This window comes from Myxine glutinosa, chromosome 3 (genome assembly GCF_964187855.1).
Source record: "Myxine glutinosa chromosome 3, kmMyxGlut1.1, whole genome shotgun sequence".
In the NCBI taxonomy this organism is placed as follows: Eukaryota; Metazoa; Chordata; class Myxini; order Myxiniformes; family Myxinidae; genus Myxine; species Myxine glutinosa.
Genome location: NC_136263.1, coordinates 62,326,874 through 62,343,928, shown reverse-complemented (window position 1 = coordinate 62,343,928; position 17,055 = coordinate 62,326,874). Strand labels below are relative to the sequence as shown.

The following is a 17,055-nucleotide window of genomic DNA, read 5'->3' as shown; positions in this document are numbered from 1 at the left end:
GCGAAATCTCGAAATTATGAAAGAATTGTAGAATGCACTTGGAATGAATAACGACCAATGAAAGTTGCTGGTATTCGGGACTTCCGGTTCCTCACTCGCTCGATGTTGCTCCTCATGTGCTCCACTCTGGACCCACAGTCCCCCCACTCGTCCTTCAAGGGAGTCTGTTACGGACCTTCGTAGCGCCTTGGGCTGGCTGAGCCTTGGTTGCCTCACCATGAGCTGGGACTCCCAAGACTCGTATGCCGACCGGCAGGACAACGAATTGCAGGCGCTGTCGGCCATATACGGCGAGGACTTCGACGAGCTCGGACAGAAAGCCAGCATTGAGGTATTGTCGATATGCGAGCGAGGCAACGAGAACGAAGAAATAGAAAAAAAAAAACCCATCAACTTAGGAGTGAATGAATTAGGGAACGAATGAAACCTGATGTAAAGGAAAGAATTATTCCTTTGAGATGTGGATTAAGGTTGACAGGTCTTATTCTTTCATATAAGGCGTGTGGCTGGTCACGTGACTTGTTTGGTGTGATGATGAAGTTGGAATGATTAATCACATATCAGGGTTGGATTAAGTTTGTACACCAATATATTGTTATGGATTAAGTTTGTACACCAATATATTGTTATGGATTAAGTTTGTACACCAATATATTGTGATGGATTAAGTTTGTACACCAATATATTATTGTTATGGATTAAGTTTGTACACCAATATGTTATGGATTAAGTTTGTACACCAATATATTGTTATGGATTAAGTTTGTACACCAACATGTTATGGATTAAGTTTGTACACCAATATGTTATGGATTAAGTTTGTACACCAATATATTGTTATGGATTAAGTTTGTACACCAATATGTTATGGATTGTTTGTACACCAATATGTTGTTATGGATTGTTTGTACACCAATATGTTATGGATTGTTTGTACACCAATATGTTGTTATGGATTAAGTTTGTACACCAATATATTGTTATGGATTAAGTTTGTACACCAATATATTGTTATGGATTAAGTTTGTACACCAATATATTGTTATGGATTAAGTTTGTACACCAATATGTTATGGATTAAGTTTGTACACCAATATGTTATGGATTAAGTTTGTACACCAATATGTTATGGATTAAGGTTTGTACACCAATATATTGTTATGGATTAAGTTTGTACACCAATATATTGTTATGGATTAAGTTTGTACACCAATATATTGTTATGGATTAAGTTTGTACACCAATAAGCAATATGTTGTTATGGATTAAGTTTGTACACCAATATATTGTTATGGATTAAGTTTGTACACCAATATGTTATGGATTAAGTTTGGACACCAATATGTTATGGATTAATTTTGTACACCAATATATTGTTATGGATTAAGTTTGTACACCAATATGTTATGGATTAAGTTTGTACACCAATATGTTATGGATTAAGTTTGGACACCAATATGTTATGGATTAAGTTTGTACACCAATATGTTATGGATTGTTTGTACACCAATATGTTGTTATGGATTGTTTGTACACCAATATGTTATGGATTAAGTTTGTACACCTATATGTTGTTATGGATTAAGTTTGTACACCAATATGTTGTTATGGATTAAGCTTGTACACCAATATGTTATGGATTAAGTTTGTACACCAATATGTTGTTATGGATTAAGTTTGTACACCAATATGTTGTTATGGATTAAGTTTGTACACCAATATGTAATGGATTAAGTTTGTACACCAATATGTTATGGATTAAGTTTGTGCACTAATATGTTGTTATGGATTAAGTTTGTACATGAATATGTTGTTATGGATTAAGTTTGAACACCAATATGTTGTTATGGATTAAGTTTGTACACCAATATGTTGTTATGGATTAAGCTTGTACACCAATATGTTGTTATGGATTAAGTTTGTACACCAATATGTTATGGATTAAGTTTGTACACCAATATGTTATGGATTAAGTTTGTACACCTATATGTTGTTATGGATTAAGTTTGTACACCAATATGTTGTTATGGATTAAGCTTGTACACCAATATGTTATGGATTAAGTTTGTACACCAATATGTTGTTATGGATTAAGTTTGTACACCAATATGTTGTTATGGATTAAGTTTGTACACCAATATGTTATGGATTAAGTTTGTACACCAATATGTTATGGATTAAGTTTGTACACCAATATGTTATGGATTAAGTTTGTACACCAATATGTTGTTCTGGATTAAGTTTGTACACTGATAGCTGGTTATAGATTAAGCTTGTACACTGATAGGTGGTTATAGATTAAGCTTGTACAATGATAGGTGGTTATAGATTAAGCTTGTACAATGATAGGTGGTTATGGATTAAGCTTGTACACTGATAGCTGGTTATAGATTAAGCTTGTACACTGATAGGTGGTTATAGATTAAGTTTGTACACTGATAGGTGGTTATGGATTAAGTTTGTACACTGATGGGTGGTTATGGATTAAGTTTGTACACTGATAGGTGGTTATGGATTAAGTTTGTACACTGATGGGTGGTTATGGATTAAGTTTGTACACTGATGGGTGGTTATGGATTAAGTTTGTACACTGATGGGTGGTTATGGATTAAGTTTGTACACTGATGGGTGGTTATGGATTAAGTTTGTACACTGATAGGTGGTTATGGATTAAGTTTGTACACTGATGGGTGGTTATGGATTAAGTTTGTACACTGATAGGTGGTTATGGATTAAGTTTGTACACTGATGGGTGGTTATGGATTAAGTTTGTACACTGATGGGTGGTTATGGATTAAGTTTGTACACTGATGGGTGGTTATGGATTAAGTTTGTACACTGATGGGTGGTTATGGATTAAGTTTGTACACTGATAGGTGGTTATGGATTAAGTTTGTACACTGATGGGTGGTTATGGATTAAGTTTGTACACTGATGGGTGGTTATGGATTAAGTTTGTACACTGATGGGTGGCTATGGATTAAGTTTGTACACTGATAGGTGGTTATGGATTAAGTTTGTACACTGATGGGTGGTTATGGATTAAGTTTGTACACTGATGGGTGGTTATGGATTAAGTTTGTACACTGATGGGTGGTTATGGATTAAGTTTGTACACTGATAGGTGGTTATGGATTAAGTTTGTACACTGATAGGTGGTTATATATTAAGTTTGTACACTGATAGGTGGTTATGGATTAAGTTTGTACACTGATAGGTGGTTATGGATTAAGTTTGTACACTGATAGGTGGTTATGGATTAAGTTTGTACACTGATAGGTGGTTATGGATTAAGTTTGTACACTGATAGGTGGTTATAGATTAAGCTTGTACACTGATAGGTGGTTATAGATTAAGTTTGTACACTGATGGGTGGTTATGGATTAAGTTTGTACACTGATGGGTGGTTATGGATTAAGTTTGTACACTGATAGGTGGTTATGGATTAAGTTTGTACACTGATGGGTGGTTATGGATTAAGTTTGTACACTGATGGGTGGTTATGGATTAAGTTTGTACACTGATAGGTGGTTATGGATTAAGTTTGTACACCGATAGGTGGTTATGGATTAAGTTTGTACACTGATGGGTGGTTATGCATGAAGTTTGTACACTGATAGGTGGTTATGGATTAAGTTTGTACACTGATGGGTGGTTATGGATTAGGTTTGTACACTGATGGGTGGTTATGGATTAAGTTTGTACACTGATGGGTGGTTATGGATTAAGTTTGTACACTGATAGGTGGTTATGGATTAAGTTTGTACACTGATAGGTGGTTATGGATTAAGTTTGTACACTGATGGGTGGTTATGGATTAAGTTTGTACACTGATGGGTGGTTATGGATTAAGTTTGTACACTGATGGGTGGTTATGGATTAAGTTTGTACACTGATGGGTGGTTATGGATTAAGTTTGTACACTGATGGGTGGTTATGGATTAAGTTTGTACACTGATGGGTGGTTATGGATTAAGTTTGTACACTGATGGGTGGTTATGGATTACGTTTGTACACCAATATGTTATGGATTAAGGTTTGTACACCAATATATTGTTATGGATTAAGTTTGTACACCAATATATTGTTATGGATTAAGTTTGTACACCAATATATTGTTATGGATTAAGTTTGTACACCAATAAGCAATATGTTGTTATGGATTAAGTTTGTACACCAATATATTGTTATGGATTAAGTTTGTACACCTATATGTTATGGATTAAGTTTGGACACCAATATGTTATGGATTAAGTTTGTACACCAACAAGCAATATGTTGTTATGGATTAAGTTTGTACACCAATATATTGTTATGGATTAAGTTTGTACACCAATATGTTATGGATTAAGTTTGGACACCAATATGTTATGGATTAAGTTTGTACACCAATATATTGTTATGGATTAAGTTTGTACACCAATATGTTATGGATTAAGTTTGTACACCAATATGTTATGGATTAAGTTTGGACACCAATATGTTATGGATTAAGTTTGTTCACCAATATGTTATGGATTGTTTGTACACCAATATGTTGTTATGGATTGTTTGTACACCAATATGTTATGGATTAAGTTTGTACACCTATATGTTGTTATGGATTAAGTTTGTACACCAATATGTTGTTATGGATTAAGCTTGTACACCAATATGTTATGGATTAAGTTTGTACACCAATATGTTGTTATGGATTAAGTTTGTACACCAATATGTTATGGATTAAGTTTGTACACCAATATGTTGTTATGGATTAAGTTTGTACACGAATATGTTGTTATGGATTAAGTTTGAACACCAATATGTTGTTATGGATTAAGTTTGTACACCAATATGTTGTTATGGATTAAGCTTGTACACCAATATGTTGTTATGGATTAAGTTTGTACACCAATATGTTATGGATTAAGTTTGTACACCAATATGTTATGGATTAAGTTTGTACACCTATATGTTGTTATGGATTAAGTTTGTACACCAATATGTTGTTATGGATTAAGCTTGTACACCAATATGTTATGGATTAAGTTTGTACACCAATATGTTGTTATGGATTAAGTTTGTACACCAATATGTTGTTATGGATTAAGTTTGTACACCAATATGTTATGGATTAAGTTTGTACACCAATATGTTGTTATGGATTAAGTTTGTACACCAATATGTTGTTATGGATTAAGTTTGTACACCAATATGTTATGGATTAAGTTTGTTCACCAATATGTTATGGATTAAGTTTGTACACCAATATGTTGTTATGGATTAAGTTTGTACACCAATATGTTGTTATGGATTAAGTTTGTACACCAATATGTAATGGATTAAGTTTGTACACTGATGGGTGGTTATGGATTAAGTTTGTACACTGATAGGTGGTTATGGATTAAGTTTGTACACTGATAGGTGGTTATGGATTAAGTTTGTACACTGATAGGTGGTTATGGATTAAGTTTGTACACTGATAGGTGGTTATGGATTAAGTTTGTACACTGATAGGTGGTTATGGATTAAGTTTGTACACTGATAGGTGGTTATGGATTAAGTTTGTACACTGATAGGTGGTTATAGATTAAGCTTGTACACTGATAGGTGGTTATAGATTAAGTTTGTACACTGATGGGTGGTTATGGATTAAGTTTGTACACTGATGGGTGGTTATGGATTAAGTTTGTACACTGATAGGTGGTTATGGATTAAGTTTGTACACTGATGGGTGGTTATGGATTAAGTTTGTACACTGATGGGTGGTTATGGATTAAGTTTGTACACTGATGGGTGGTTATGGATTAAGTTTGTACACTGATAGGTGGTTATGGATTAAGTTTGTACACTGATAGGTGGTTATGGATTAAGTTTGTACACTGATAGGTGGTTATGGATTAAGTTTGTACACTGATAGGTGGTTATGGATTAAGTTTGTACACTGATAGGTGGTTATGGATTAAGTTTGTACACTGATAGGTGGTTATAGATTAAGCTTGTACACTGATAGGTGGTTATAGATTAAGTTTGTACACTGATGGGTGGTTATGGATTAAGTTTGTACACTGATGGGTGGTTATGGATTAAGTTTGTACACTGATAGGTGGTTATGGATTAAGTTTGTACACTGATGGGTGGTTATGGATTAAGTTTGTACACTGATGGGTGGTTATGGATTAAGTTTGTACACTGATAGGTGGTTATGGATTAAGTTTGTACACTGATAGGTGGTTATGGATTAAGTTTGTACACTGATGGGTGGTTATGCATGAAGTTTGTACACTGATAGGTGGTTATGGATTAAGTTTGTACACTGATAGGTGGTTATGGATTAGGTTTGTACACTGATGGGTGGTTATGGATTAAGTTTGTACACTGATGGGTGGTTATGGATTAAGTTTGTACACTGATAGGTGGTTATGGATTAAGTTTGTACACTGATAGGTGGTTATGGATTAAGTTTGTACACTGATGGGTGGTTATGGATTAAGTTTGTACACTGATGGGTGGTTATGGATTAAGTTTGTACACTGATGGGTGGTTATGGATTAAGTTTGTACACTGATAGGTGGTTATGGATTAAGTTTGTACACTGATGGGTGGTTATGGATTAAGTTTGTACACTGATAGGTGGTTATGGATTAAGTTTGTACACTGATGGGTGGTTATGGATTAAGTTTGTACACTGATGGGTGGTTATGGATTAAGTTTGTACACTGATGGGTGGTTATGGATTAAGTTTGTACACTGATGGGTGGTTATGGATTAAGTTTGTACACTGATAGGTGGTTATGGATTAAGTTTGTACACTGATGGGTGGTTATGGATTAAGTTTGTACACTGATAGGTGGTTATGGATTAAGTTTGTACACTGATGGGTGGTTATGGATTAAGTTTGTACACTGATGGGTGGTTATGGATTAAGTTTGTACACTGATGGGTGGTTATGGATTAAGTTTGTACACTGATGGGTGGTTATGGATTAAGTTTGTACACTGATAGGTGGTTATGGATTAAGTTTGTACACTGATGGGTGGTTATGGATTAAGTTTGTACACTGATGGGTGGTTATGGATTAAGTTTGTACACTGATGGGTGGCTATGGATTAAGTTTGTACACTGATAGGTGGTTATGGATTAAGTTTGTACACTGATGGGTGGTTATGGATTAAGTTTGTACACTGATGGGTGGTTATGGATTAAGTTTGTACACTGATGGGTGGTTATGGATTAAGTTTGTACACTGATAGGTGGTTATGGATTAAGTTTGTACACTGATAGGTGGTTATATATTAAGTTTGTACACTGATAGGTGGTTATGGATTAAGTTTGTACACTGATAGGTGGTTATGGATTAAGTTTGTACACTGATAGGTGGTTATGGATTAAGTTTGTACACTGATAGGTGGTTATGGATTAAGTTTGTACACTGATAGGTGGTTATAGATTAAGCTTGTACACTGATAGGTGGTTATAGATTAAGTTTGTACACTGATGGGTGGTTATGGATTAAGTTTGTACACTGATGGGTGGTTATGGATTAAGTTTGTACACTGATAGGTGGTTATGGATTAAGTTTGTACACTTATGGGTGGTTATGGATTAAGTTTGTACACTGATGGGTGGTTATGGATTAAGTTTGTACACTGATAGGTGGTTATGGATTAAGTTTGTACACTGATAGGTGGTTATGGATTAAGTTTGTACACTGATGGGTGGTTATGCATGAAGTTTGTACACTGATAGGTGGTTATGGATTAAGTTTGTACACTGATAGGTGGTTATGGATTAGGTTTGTACACTGATGGGTGGTTATGGATTAAGTTTGTACACTGATGGGTGGTTATGGATTAAGTTTGTACACTGATAGGTGGTTATGGATTAAGTTTGTACACTGATAGGTGGTTATGGATTAAGTTTGTACACTGATGGGTGGTTATGGATTAAGTTTGTACACTGATGGGTGGTTATGGATTAAGTTTGTACACTGATAGGTGGTTATGGATTAAGTTTGTACACTGATGGGTGGTTATGGATTAAGTTTGTACACTGATGGGTGGTTATGGATTAAGTTTGTACACTGATGGGTGGTTATGGATTAAGTTTGTACACTGATGGGTGGTTATGGATTACGTTTGTACACCAATATGTTATGGATTAAGGTTTGTACACCAATATATTGTTATGGATTAAGTTTGTACACCAATATATTGTTATGGATTAAGTTTGTACACCAATATATTGTTATGGATTAAGTTTGTACACCAATAAGCAATATGTTGTTATGGATTAAGTTTGTACACCAATATATTGTTATGGATTAAGTTTGTACACCTATATGTTATGGATTAAGTTTGGACACCAATATGTTATGGATTAAGTTTGTACACCAACAAGCAATATGTTGTTATGGATTAAGTTTGTACACCAATATATTGTTATGGATTAAGTTTGTACACCAATATGTTATGGATTAAGTTTGGACACCAATATGTTATGGATTAAGTTTGTACACCAATATATTGTTATGGATTAAGTTTGTACACCAATATGTTATGGATTAAGTTTGTACACCAATATGTTATGGATTAAGTTTGGACACCAATATGTTATGGATTAAGTTTGTTCACCAATATGTTATGGATTGTTTGTACACCAATATGTTGTTATGGATTGTTTGTACACCAATATGTTATGGATTAAGTTTGTACACCTATATGTTGTTATGGATTAAGTTTGTACACCAATATGTTGTTATGGATTAAGCTTGTACACCAATATGTTATGGATTAAGTTTGTACACCAATATGTTGTTATGGATTAAGTTTGTACACCAATATGTTATGGATTAAGTTTGTACACCAATATGTTGTTATGGATTAAGTTTGTACACGAATATGTTGTTATGGATTAAGTTTGAACACCAATATGTTGTTATGGATTAAGTTTGAACACCAATATGTTGTTATGGATTAAGTTTGTACACCAATATGTTGTTATGGATTAAGCTTGTACACCAATATGTTGTTATGGATTAAGTTTGTACACCAATATGTTATGGATTAAGTTTGTACACCAATATGTTATGGATTAAGTTTGTACACCTATATGTTGTTATGGATTAAGTTTGTACACCAATATGTTGTTATGGATTAAGCTTGTACACCAATATGTTATGGATTAAGTTTGTACACCAATATGTTGTTATGGATTAAGTTTGTACACCAATATGTTGTTATGGATTAAGTTTGTACACCAATATGTTATGGATTAAGTTTGTACACCAATATGTTGTTATGGATTAAGTTTGTACACCAATATGTTGTTATGGATTAAGTTTGTACACCAATATGTTATGGATTAAGTTTGTTCACCAATATGTTATGGATTAAGTTTGTACACCAATATGTTGTTATGGATTAAGTTTGTACACCAATATGTTGTTATGGATTAAGTTTGTACACCAATATGTAATGGATTAAGTTTGTACACTGATGGGTGGTTATGGATTAAGTTTGTACACTGATAGGTGGTTATGGATTAAGTTTGTACACTGATAGGTGGTTATGGATTAAGTTTGTACACTGATAGGTGGTTATGGATTAAGTTTGTACACTGATAGGTGGTTATGGATTAAGTTTGTACACTGATAGGTGGTTATGGATTAAGTTTGTACACTGATAGGTGGTTATGGATTAAGTTTGTACACTGATAGGTGGTTATAGATTAAGCTTGTACACTGATAGGTGGTTATAGATTAAGTTTGTACACTGATGGGTGGTTATGGATTAAGTTTGTACACTGATGGGTGGTTATGGATTAAGTTTGTACACTGATAGGTGGTTATGGATTAAGTTTGTACACTGATGGGTGGTTATGGATTAAGTTTGTACACTAGGTGGTTGTTGTAGGTGGTTGGTGGTTGTACACTGATGGGTGGTTATGGATTAAGTTTGTACACTGATGGGTGGTTATGGATTAAGTTTGTACACTGATAGGTGGTTATGGATTAAGTTTGTACACTGATAGGTGGTTATGGATTAAGTTTGTACACTGATAGGTGGTTATGGATTAAGTTTGTACACTGATAGGTGGTTATGGATTAAGTTTGTACACTGATAGGTGGTTATGGATTAAGTTTGTACACTGATAGGTGGTTATAGATTAAGCTTGTACACTGATAGGTGGTTATAGATTAAGTTTGTACACTGATGGGTGGTTATGGATTAAGTTTGTACACTGATGGGTGGTTATGGATTAAGTTTGTACACTGATAGGTGGTTATAGATTAAGTTTGTACACTGATGGGTGGTTATGGATTAAGTTTGTACACTGATGGGTGGTTATGGATTAAGTTTGTACACTGATAGGTGGTTATGGATTAAGTTTGTACACTGATAGGTGGTTATGGATTAAGTTTGTACACTGATGGGTGGTTATGCATGAAGTTTGTACACTGATAGGTGGTTATGGATTAAGTTTGTACACTGATAGGTGGTTATGGATTAGGTTTGTACACTGATGGGTGGTTATGGATTAAGTTTGTACACTGATGGGTGGTTATGGATTAAGTTTGTACACTGATAGGTGGTTATGGATTAAGTTTGTACACTGATAGGTGGTTATGGATTAAGTTTGTACACTGATGGGTGGTTATGGATTAAGTTTGTACACTGATAGGTGGTTATGGATTAAGTTTGTACACTGATGGGTGGTTATGGATTAAGTTTGTACACTGATGGGTGGTTATGGATTAAGTTTGTACACTGATGGGTGGTTATGGATTAAGTTTGTACACTGATGGGTGGTTATGGATTACGTTTGTACACCAATATGTTATGGATTAAGGTTTGTACACCAATATATTGTTATGGATTAAGTTTGTACACCAATATATTGTTATGGATTAAGTTTGTACACCAATATATTGTTATGGATTAAGTTTGTACACCAATAAGCAATATGTTGTTATGGATTAAGTTTGTACACCAATATATTGTTATGGATTAAGTTTGTACACCTATATGTTATGGATTAAGTTTGGACACCAATATGTTATGGATTAAGTTTGTACACCAACAAGCAATATGTTGTTATGGATTAAGTTTGTACACCAATATATTGTTATGGATTAAGTTTGTACACCAATATGTTATGGATTAAGTTTGGACACCAATATGTTATGGATTAAGTTTGTACACCAATATATTGTTATGGATTAAGTTTGTACACCAATATGTTATGGATTAAGTTTGTACACCAATATGTTATGGATTAAGTTTGGACACCAATATGTTATGGATTAAGTTTGTTCACCAATATGTTATGGATCGTTTGTACACCAATATGTTGTTATGGATTGTTTGTACACCAATACGTTATGGATTAAGTTTGTACACCTATATGTTGTTATGGATTAAGTTTGTACACCAATATGTTGTTATGGATTAAGCTTGTACACCAATATGTTATGGATTAAGTTTGTACACCAATATGTTGTTATGGATTAAGTTTGTACACCAATATGTTGTTATGGATTAAGTTTGTACACCAATATGTTATGGATTAAGTTTGTACACCAATATGTTGTTATGGATTAAGTTTGTACACGAATATGTTGTTATGGATTAAGTTTGAACACCAATATGTTGTTATGGATTAAGTTTGTACACCAATATGTTGTTATGGATTAAGCTTGTACACCAATATGTTGTTATGGATTAAGTTTGTACACCAATATGTTATGGATTAAGTTTGTACACCAATATGTTATGGATTAAGTTTGTACACCTATATGTTGTTATGGATTAAGTTTGTACACCAATATGTTGTTATGGATTAAGCTTGTACACCAATATGTTATGGATTAAGTTTGTACACCAATATGTTGTTATGGATTAAGTTTGTACACCAATATGTTGTTATGGATTAAGTTTGTACACCAATATGTTATGGATTAAGTTTGTACACCAATATGTTATGGATTAAGTTTGTACACCAATATGTTGTTATGGATTAAGTTTGTACACCAATATGTTATGGATTAAGTTTGTTCACCAATATGTTATGGATTAAGTTTGTACACCAATATGTTATGGATTAAGTTTGTACACCAATATGTTGTTATGGATTAAGTTTGTACACCAATATGTAATGGATTAAGTTTGTACACTGATGGGTGGTTATGGATTAAGTTTGTACACTGATAAGTGGTTATGGATTAAGTTTGTACACTGATAGGTGGTTATGGATTAAGTTTGTACACTGATAGGTGGTTATGGATTAAGTTTGTACACTGATAGGTGGTTATGGATTAAGTTTGTACACTGATAGGTGGTTATGGATTAAGTTTGTACACTGATAGGTGGTTATGGATTAAGTTTGTACACTGATAGGTGGTTATAGATTAAGCTTGTACACTGATAGGTGGTTATAGATTAAGTTTGTACACTGATGGGTGGTTATGGATTAAGTTTGTACACTGATGGGTGGTTATGGATTAAGTTTGTACACTGATAGGTGGTTATGGATTAAGTTTGTACACTGATGGGTGGTTATGGATTAAGTTTGTACACTGATGGGTGGTTATGGATTAAGTTTGTACACTGATGGGTGGTTATGGATTAAGTTTGTACACTGATAGGTGGTTATGGATTAAGTTTGTACACTGATAGGTGGTTATGGATTAAGTTTGTACACTGATGGGTGGTTATGCATGAAGTTTGTACACTGATAGGTGGTTATGGATTAAGTTTGTACACTGATAGGTGGTTATGGATTAGGTTTGTACACTGATGGGTGGTTATGGATTAAGTTTGTACACTGATGGGTGGTTATGGATTAAGTTTGTACACTGATAGGTGGTTATGGATTAAGTTTGTACACTGATAGGTGGTTATGGATTAAGTTTGTACACTGATGGGTGGTTATGGATTAAGTTTGTACACTGATGGGTGGTTATGGATTAAGTTTGTACACTGATAGGTGGTTATGGATTAAGTTTGTACACTGATGGGTGGTTATGGATTAAGTTTGTACACTGATGGGTGGTTATGGATTAAGTTTGTACACTGATGGGTGGTTATGGATTAAGTTTGTACACTGATGGGTGGTTATGGATTACGTTTGTACACTGATGGGTGGTTATGGATTAAGTTTGTACACCGATAGGTGGTTATGGATTAAGTTTGTACACTGATGGGTGGTTATGGATTAAGTTTGTACACTGATGGGTGGTTATGCATTAAGTTTGTACACTGATAGGTGGTTATGGATTAAGTTTGTACACTGATAGGTGGTTATGGATTAAGTTTGTACACTGATGGGTGGTTATGGATTAAGTTTGTACACTGATGGGTGGTTATGGATTAAGTTTGTACACTGATGGGTGGTTATGGATTAAGTTTGTACACTGATGGGTGGTTATGGATTAAGTTTGTACACTGATGGGTGGTTATGGATTACGTTTGTACACCAATATGTTATGGATTAAGGTTTGTACACCAATATATTGTTATGGATTAAGTTTGTACACCAATATATTGTTATGGATTAAGTTTGTACACCAATATATTGTTATGGATTAAGTTTGTACACCAATAAGCAATATGTTGTTATGGATTAAGTTTGTACACCAATATATTGTTATGGATTAAGTTTGTACACCTATATGTTATGGATTAAGTTTGGACACCAATATGTTATGGATTAAGTTTGTACACCAACAAGCAATATGTTGTTATGGATTAAGTTTGTACACCAATATATTGTTATGGATTAAGTTTGTACACCAATATGTTATGGATTAAGTTTGGACACCAATATGTTATGGATTAAGTTTGTACACCAATATATTGTTATGGATTAAGTTTGTACACCAATATGTTATGGATTAAGTTTGTACACCAATATGTTATGGATTAAGTTTGGACACCAATATGTTATGGATTAAGTTTGTTCACCAATATGTTATGGATTGTTTGTACACCAATATGTTGTTATGGATTGTTTGTACACCAATATGTTATGGATTAAGTTTGTACACCTATATGTTGTTATGGATTAAGTTTGTACACCAATATGTTGTTATGGATTAAGCTTGTACACCAATATGTTATGGATTAAGTTTGTACACCAATATGTTGTTATGGATTAAGTTTGTACACCAATATGTTGTTATGGATTAAGTTTGTACACCAATATGTTATGGATTAAGTTTGTACACCAATATGTTGTTATGGATTAAGTTTGTACACGAATATGTTGTTATGGATTAAGTTTGAACACCAATATGTTGTTATGGATTAAGTTTGTACACCAATATGTTGTTATGGATTAAGCTTGTACACCAATATGTTGTTATGGATTAAGTTTGTACACCAATATGTTATGGATTAAGTTTGTACACCAATATGTTATGGATTAAGTTTGTACACCTATATGTTGTTATGGATTAAGTTTGTACACCAATATGTTGTTATGGATTAAGCTTGTACACCAATATGTTATGGATTAAGTTTGTACACCAATATGTTGTTATGGATTAAGTTTGTACACCAATATGTTGTTATGGATTAAGTTTGTACACCAATATGTTATGGATTAAGTTTGTACACCAATATGTTGTTATGGATTAAGTTTGTACACCAATATGTTGTTATGGATTAAGTTTGTACACCAATATGTTATGGATTAAGTTTGTTCACCAATATGTTATGGATTAAGTTTGTACACCAATATGTTGTTATGGATTAAGTTTGTACACCAATATGTTGTTATGGATTAAGTTTGTACACCAATATGTAATGGATTAAGTTTGTACACTGATGGGTGGTTATGGATTAAGTTTGTACACTGATAGGTGGTTATGGATTAAGTTTGTACACTGATAGGTGGTTATGGATTAAGTTTGTACACTGATAGGTGGTTATGGATTAAGTTTGTACACTGATAGGTGGTTATGGATTAAGTTTGTACACTGATAGGTGGTTATGGATTAAGTTTGTACACTGATAGGTGGTTATGGATTAAGTTTGTACACTGATAGGTGGTTATAGATTAAGCTTGTACACTGATAGGTGGTTATAGATTAAGTTTGTACACTGATAGGTGGTTATGGATTAAGTTTGTACACTGATGGGTGGTTATGCATGAAGTTTGTACACTGATAGGTGGTTATGGATTAAGTTTGTACACTGATAGGTGGTTATGGATTAGGTTTGTACACTGATGGGTGGTTATGGATTAAGTTTGTACACTGATGGGTGGTTATGGATTAAGTTTGTACACTGATGGGTGGTTATGGATTAAGTTTGTACACTGATAGGTGGTTATGGATTAAGTTTGTACACTGATGGGTGGTTATGGATTAAGTTTGTACACTGATGGGTGGTTATGGATTAAGTTTGTACACTGATGGGTGGTTATGGATTAAGTTTGTACACTGATAGGTGGTTATGGATTAAGTTTGTACACTGATGGGTGGTTATGGATTAAGTTTGTACACTGATGGGTGGTTATGGATTAAGTTTGTACACTGATGGGTGGTTATGGATTAAGTTTGTACACTGATGGGTGGTTATGGATTACGTTTGTACACTGATGGGTGGTTATGGATTAAGTTTGTACACCGATAGGTGGTTATGGATTAAGTTTGTACACTGATGGGTGGTTATGGATTAAGTTTGTACACTGATGGGTGGTTATGCATTAAGTTTGTACACTGATAGGTGGTTATGGATTAAGTTTGTACACTGATAGGTGGTTATGGATTAAGTTTGTACACTGATGGGTGGTTATGGATTAAGTTTGTACACTGATGGGTGGTTATGGATTAAGTTTGTACACTGATGGGTGGTTATGGATTAAGTTTGTACACTGATGGGTGGTTATGGATTAAGTTTGTACACTGATGGGTGGTTATGGATTACGTTTGTACACCAATATGTTATGGATTAAGGTTTGTACACCAATATATTGTTATGGATTAAGTTTGTACACCAATATATTGTTATGGATTAAGTTTGTACACCAATATATTGTTATGGATTAAGTTTGTACACCAATAAGCAATATGTTGTTATGGATTAAGTTTGTACACCAATATATTGTTATGGATTAAGTTTGTACACCTATATGTTATGGATTAAGTTTGGACACCAATATGTTATGGATTAAGTTTGTACACCAACAAGCAATATGTTGTTATGGATTAAGTTTGTACACCAATATATTGTTATGGATTAAGTTTGTACACCAATATGTTATGGATTAAGTTTGGACACCAATATGTTATGGATTAAGTTTGTACACCAATATATTGTTATGGATTAAGTTTGTACACCAATATGTTATGGATTAAGTTTGTACACCAATATGTTATGGATTAAGTTTGGCCACCAATATGTTATGGATTAAGTTTGTTCACCAATATGTTATGGATTGTTTGTACACCAATATGTTGTTATGGATTGTTTGTACACCAATATGTTATGGATTAAGTTTGTACACCTATATGTTGTTATGGATTAAGTTTGTACACCAATATGTTGTTATGGATTAAGCTTGTACACCAATATGTTATGGATTAAGTTTGTACACCAATATGTTGTTATGGATTAAGTTTGTACACCAATATGTTGTTATGGATTAAGTTTGTACACCAATATGTTATGGATTAAGTTTGTACACCAATATGTTGTTATGGATTAAGTTTGTACACGAATATGTTGTTATGGATTAAGTTTGAACACCAATATGTTGTTATGGATTAAGTTTGTACACCAATATGTTGTTATGGATTAAGCTTGTACACCAATATGTTGTTATGGATTAAGTTTGTACACCAATATGTTATGGATTAAGTTTGTACACCAATATGTTATGGATTAAGTTTGTACACCTATATGTTGTTATGGATTAAGTTTGTACACCAATATGTTGTTATGGATTAAGCTTGTACACCAATATGTTATGGATTAAGTTTGTACACCAATATGTTGTTATGGATTAAGTCTGTACACCAATATGTTGTTATGGATTAAGTTTGTACACCAATATGTTATGGATTAAGTT

General features: G+C 33.7%; 1 protein-coding gene across 4 annotated transcripts in view; it reads left to right on the top strand.

Moving 5' to 3' along the window:
* The window catches only part of EIF2AK4 (eukaryotic translation initiation factor 2 alpha kinase 4), a 153,755-nt gene that overhangs the window by 419 nt on the left and 136,281 nt on the right, over window positions 1-17,055 (top strand). Inside the window, exon 2 of one of the 4 annotated variants that reach the window (XM_078774110.1) lies at window positions 139-332. In XM_078774110.1, the coding sequence (XP_078630236.1) occupies window positions 218-332 (115 nt within the window). In that variant the 5' untranslated portion in view covers window positions 139-217. Of the gene's footprint in view, window positions 1-90; window positions 333-17,055 lie in introns of those variants that run through there. The other 3 variants (XR_010983724.2, XM_068110755.2, XM_068110756.2) reach the window with 3 other exon arrangements.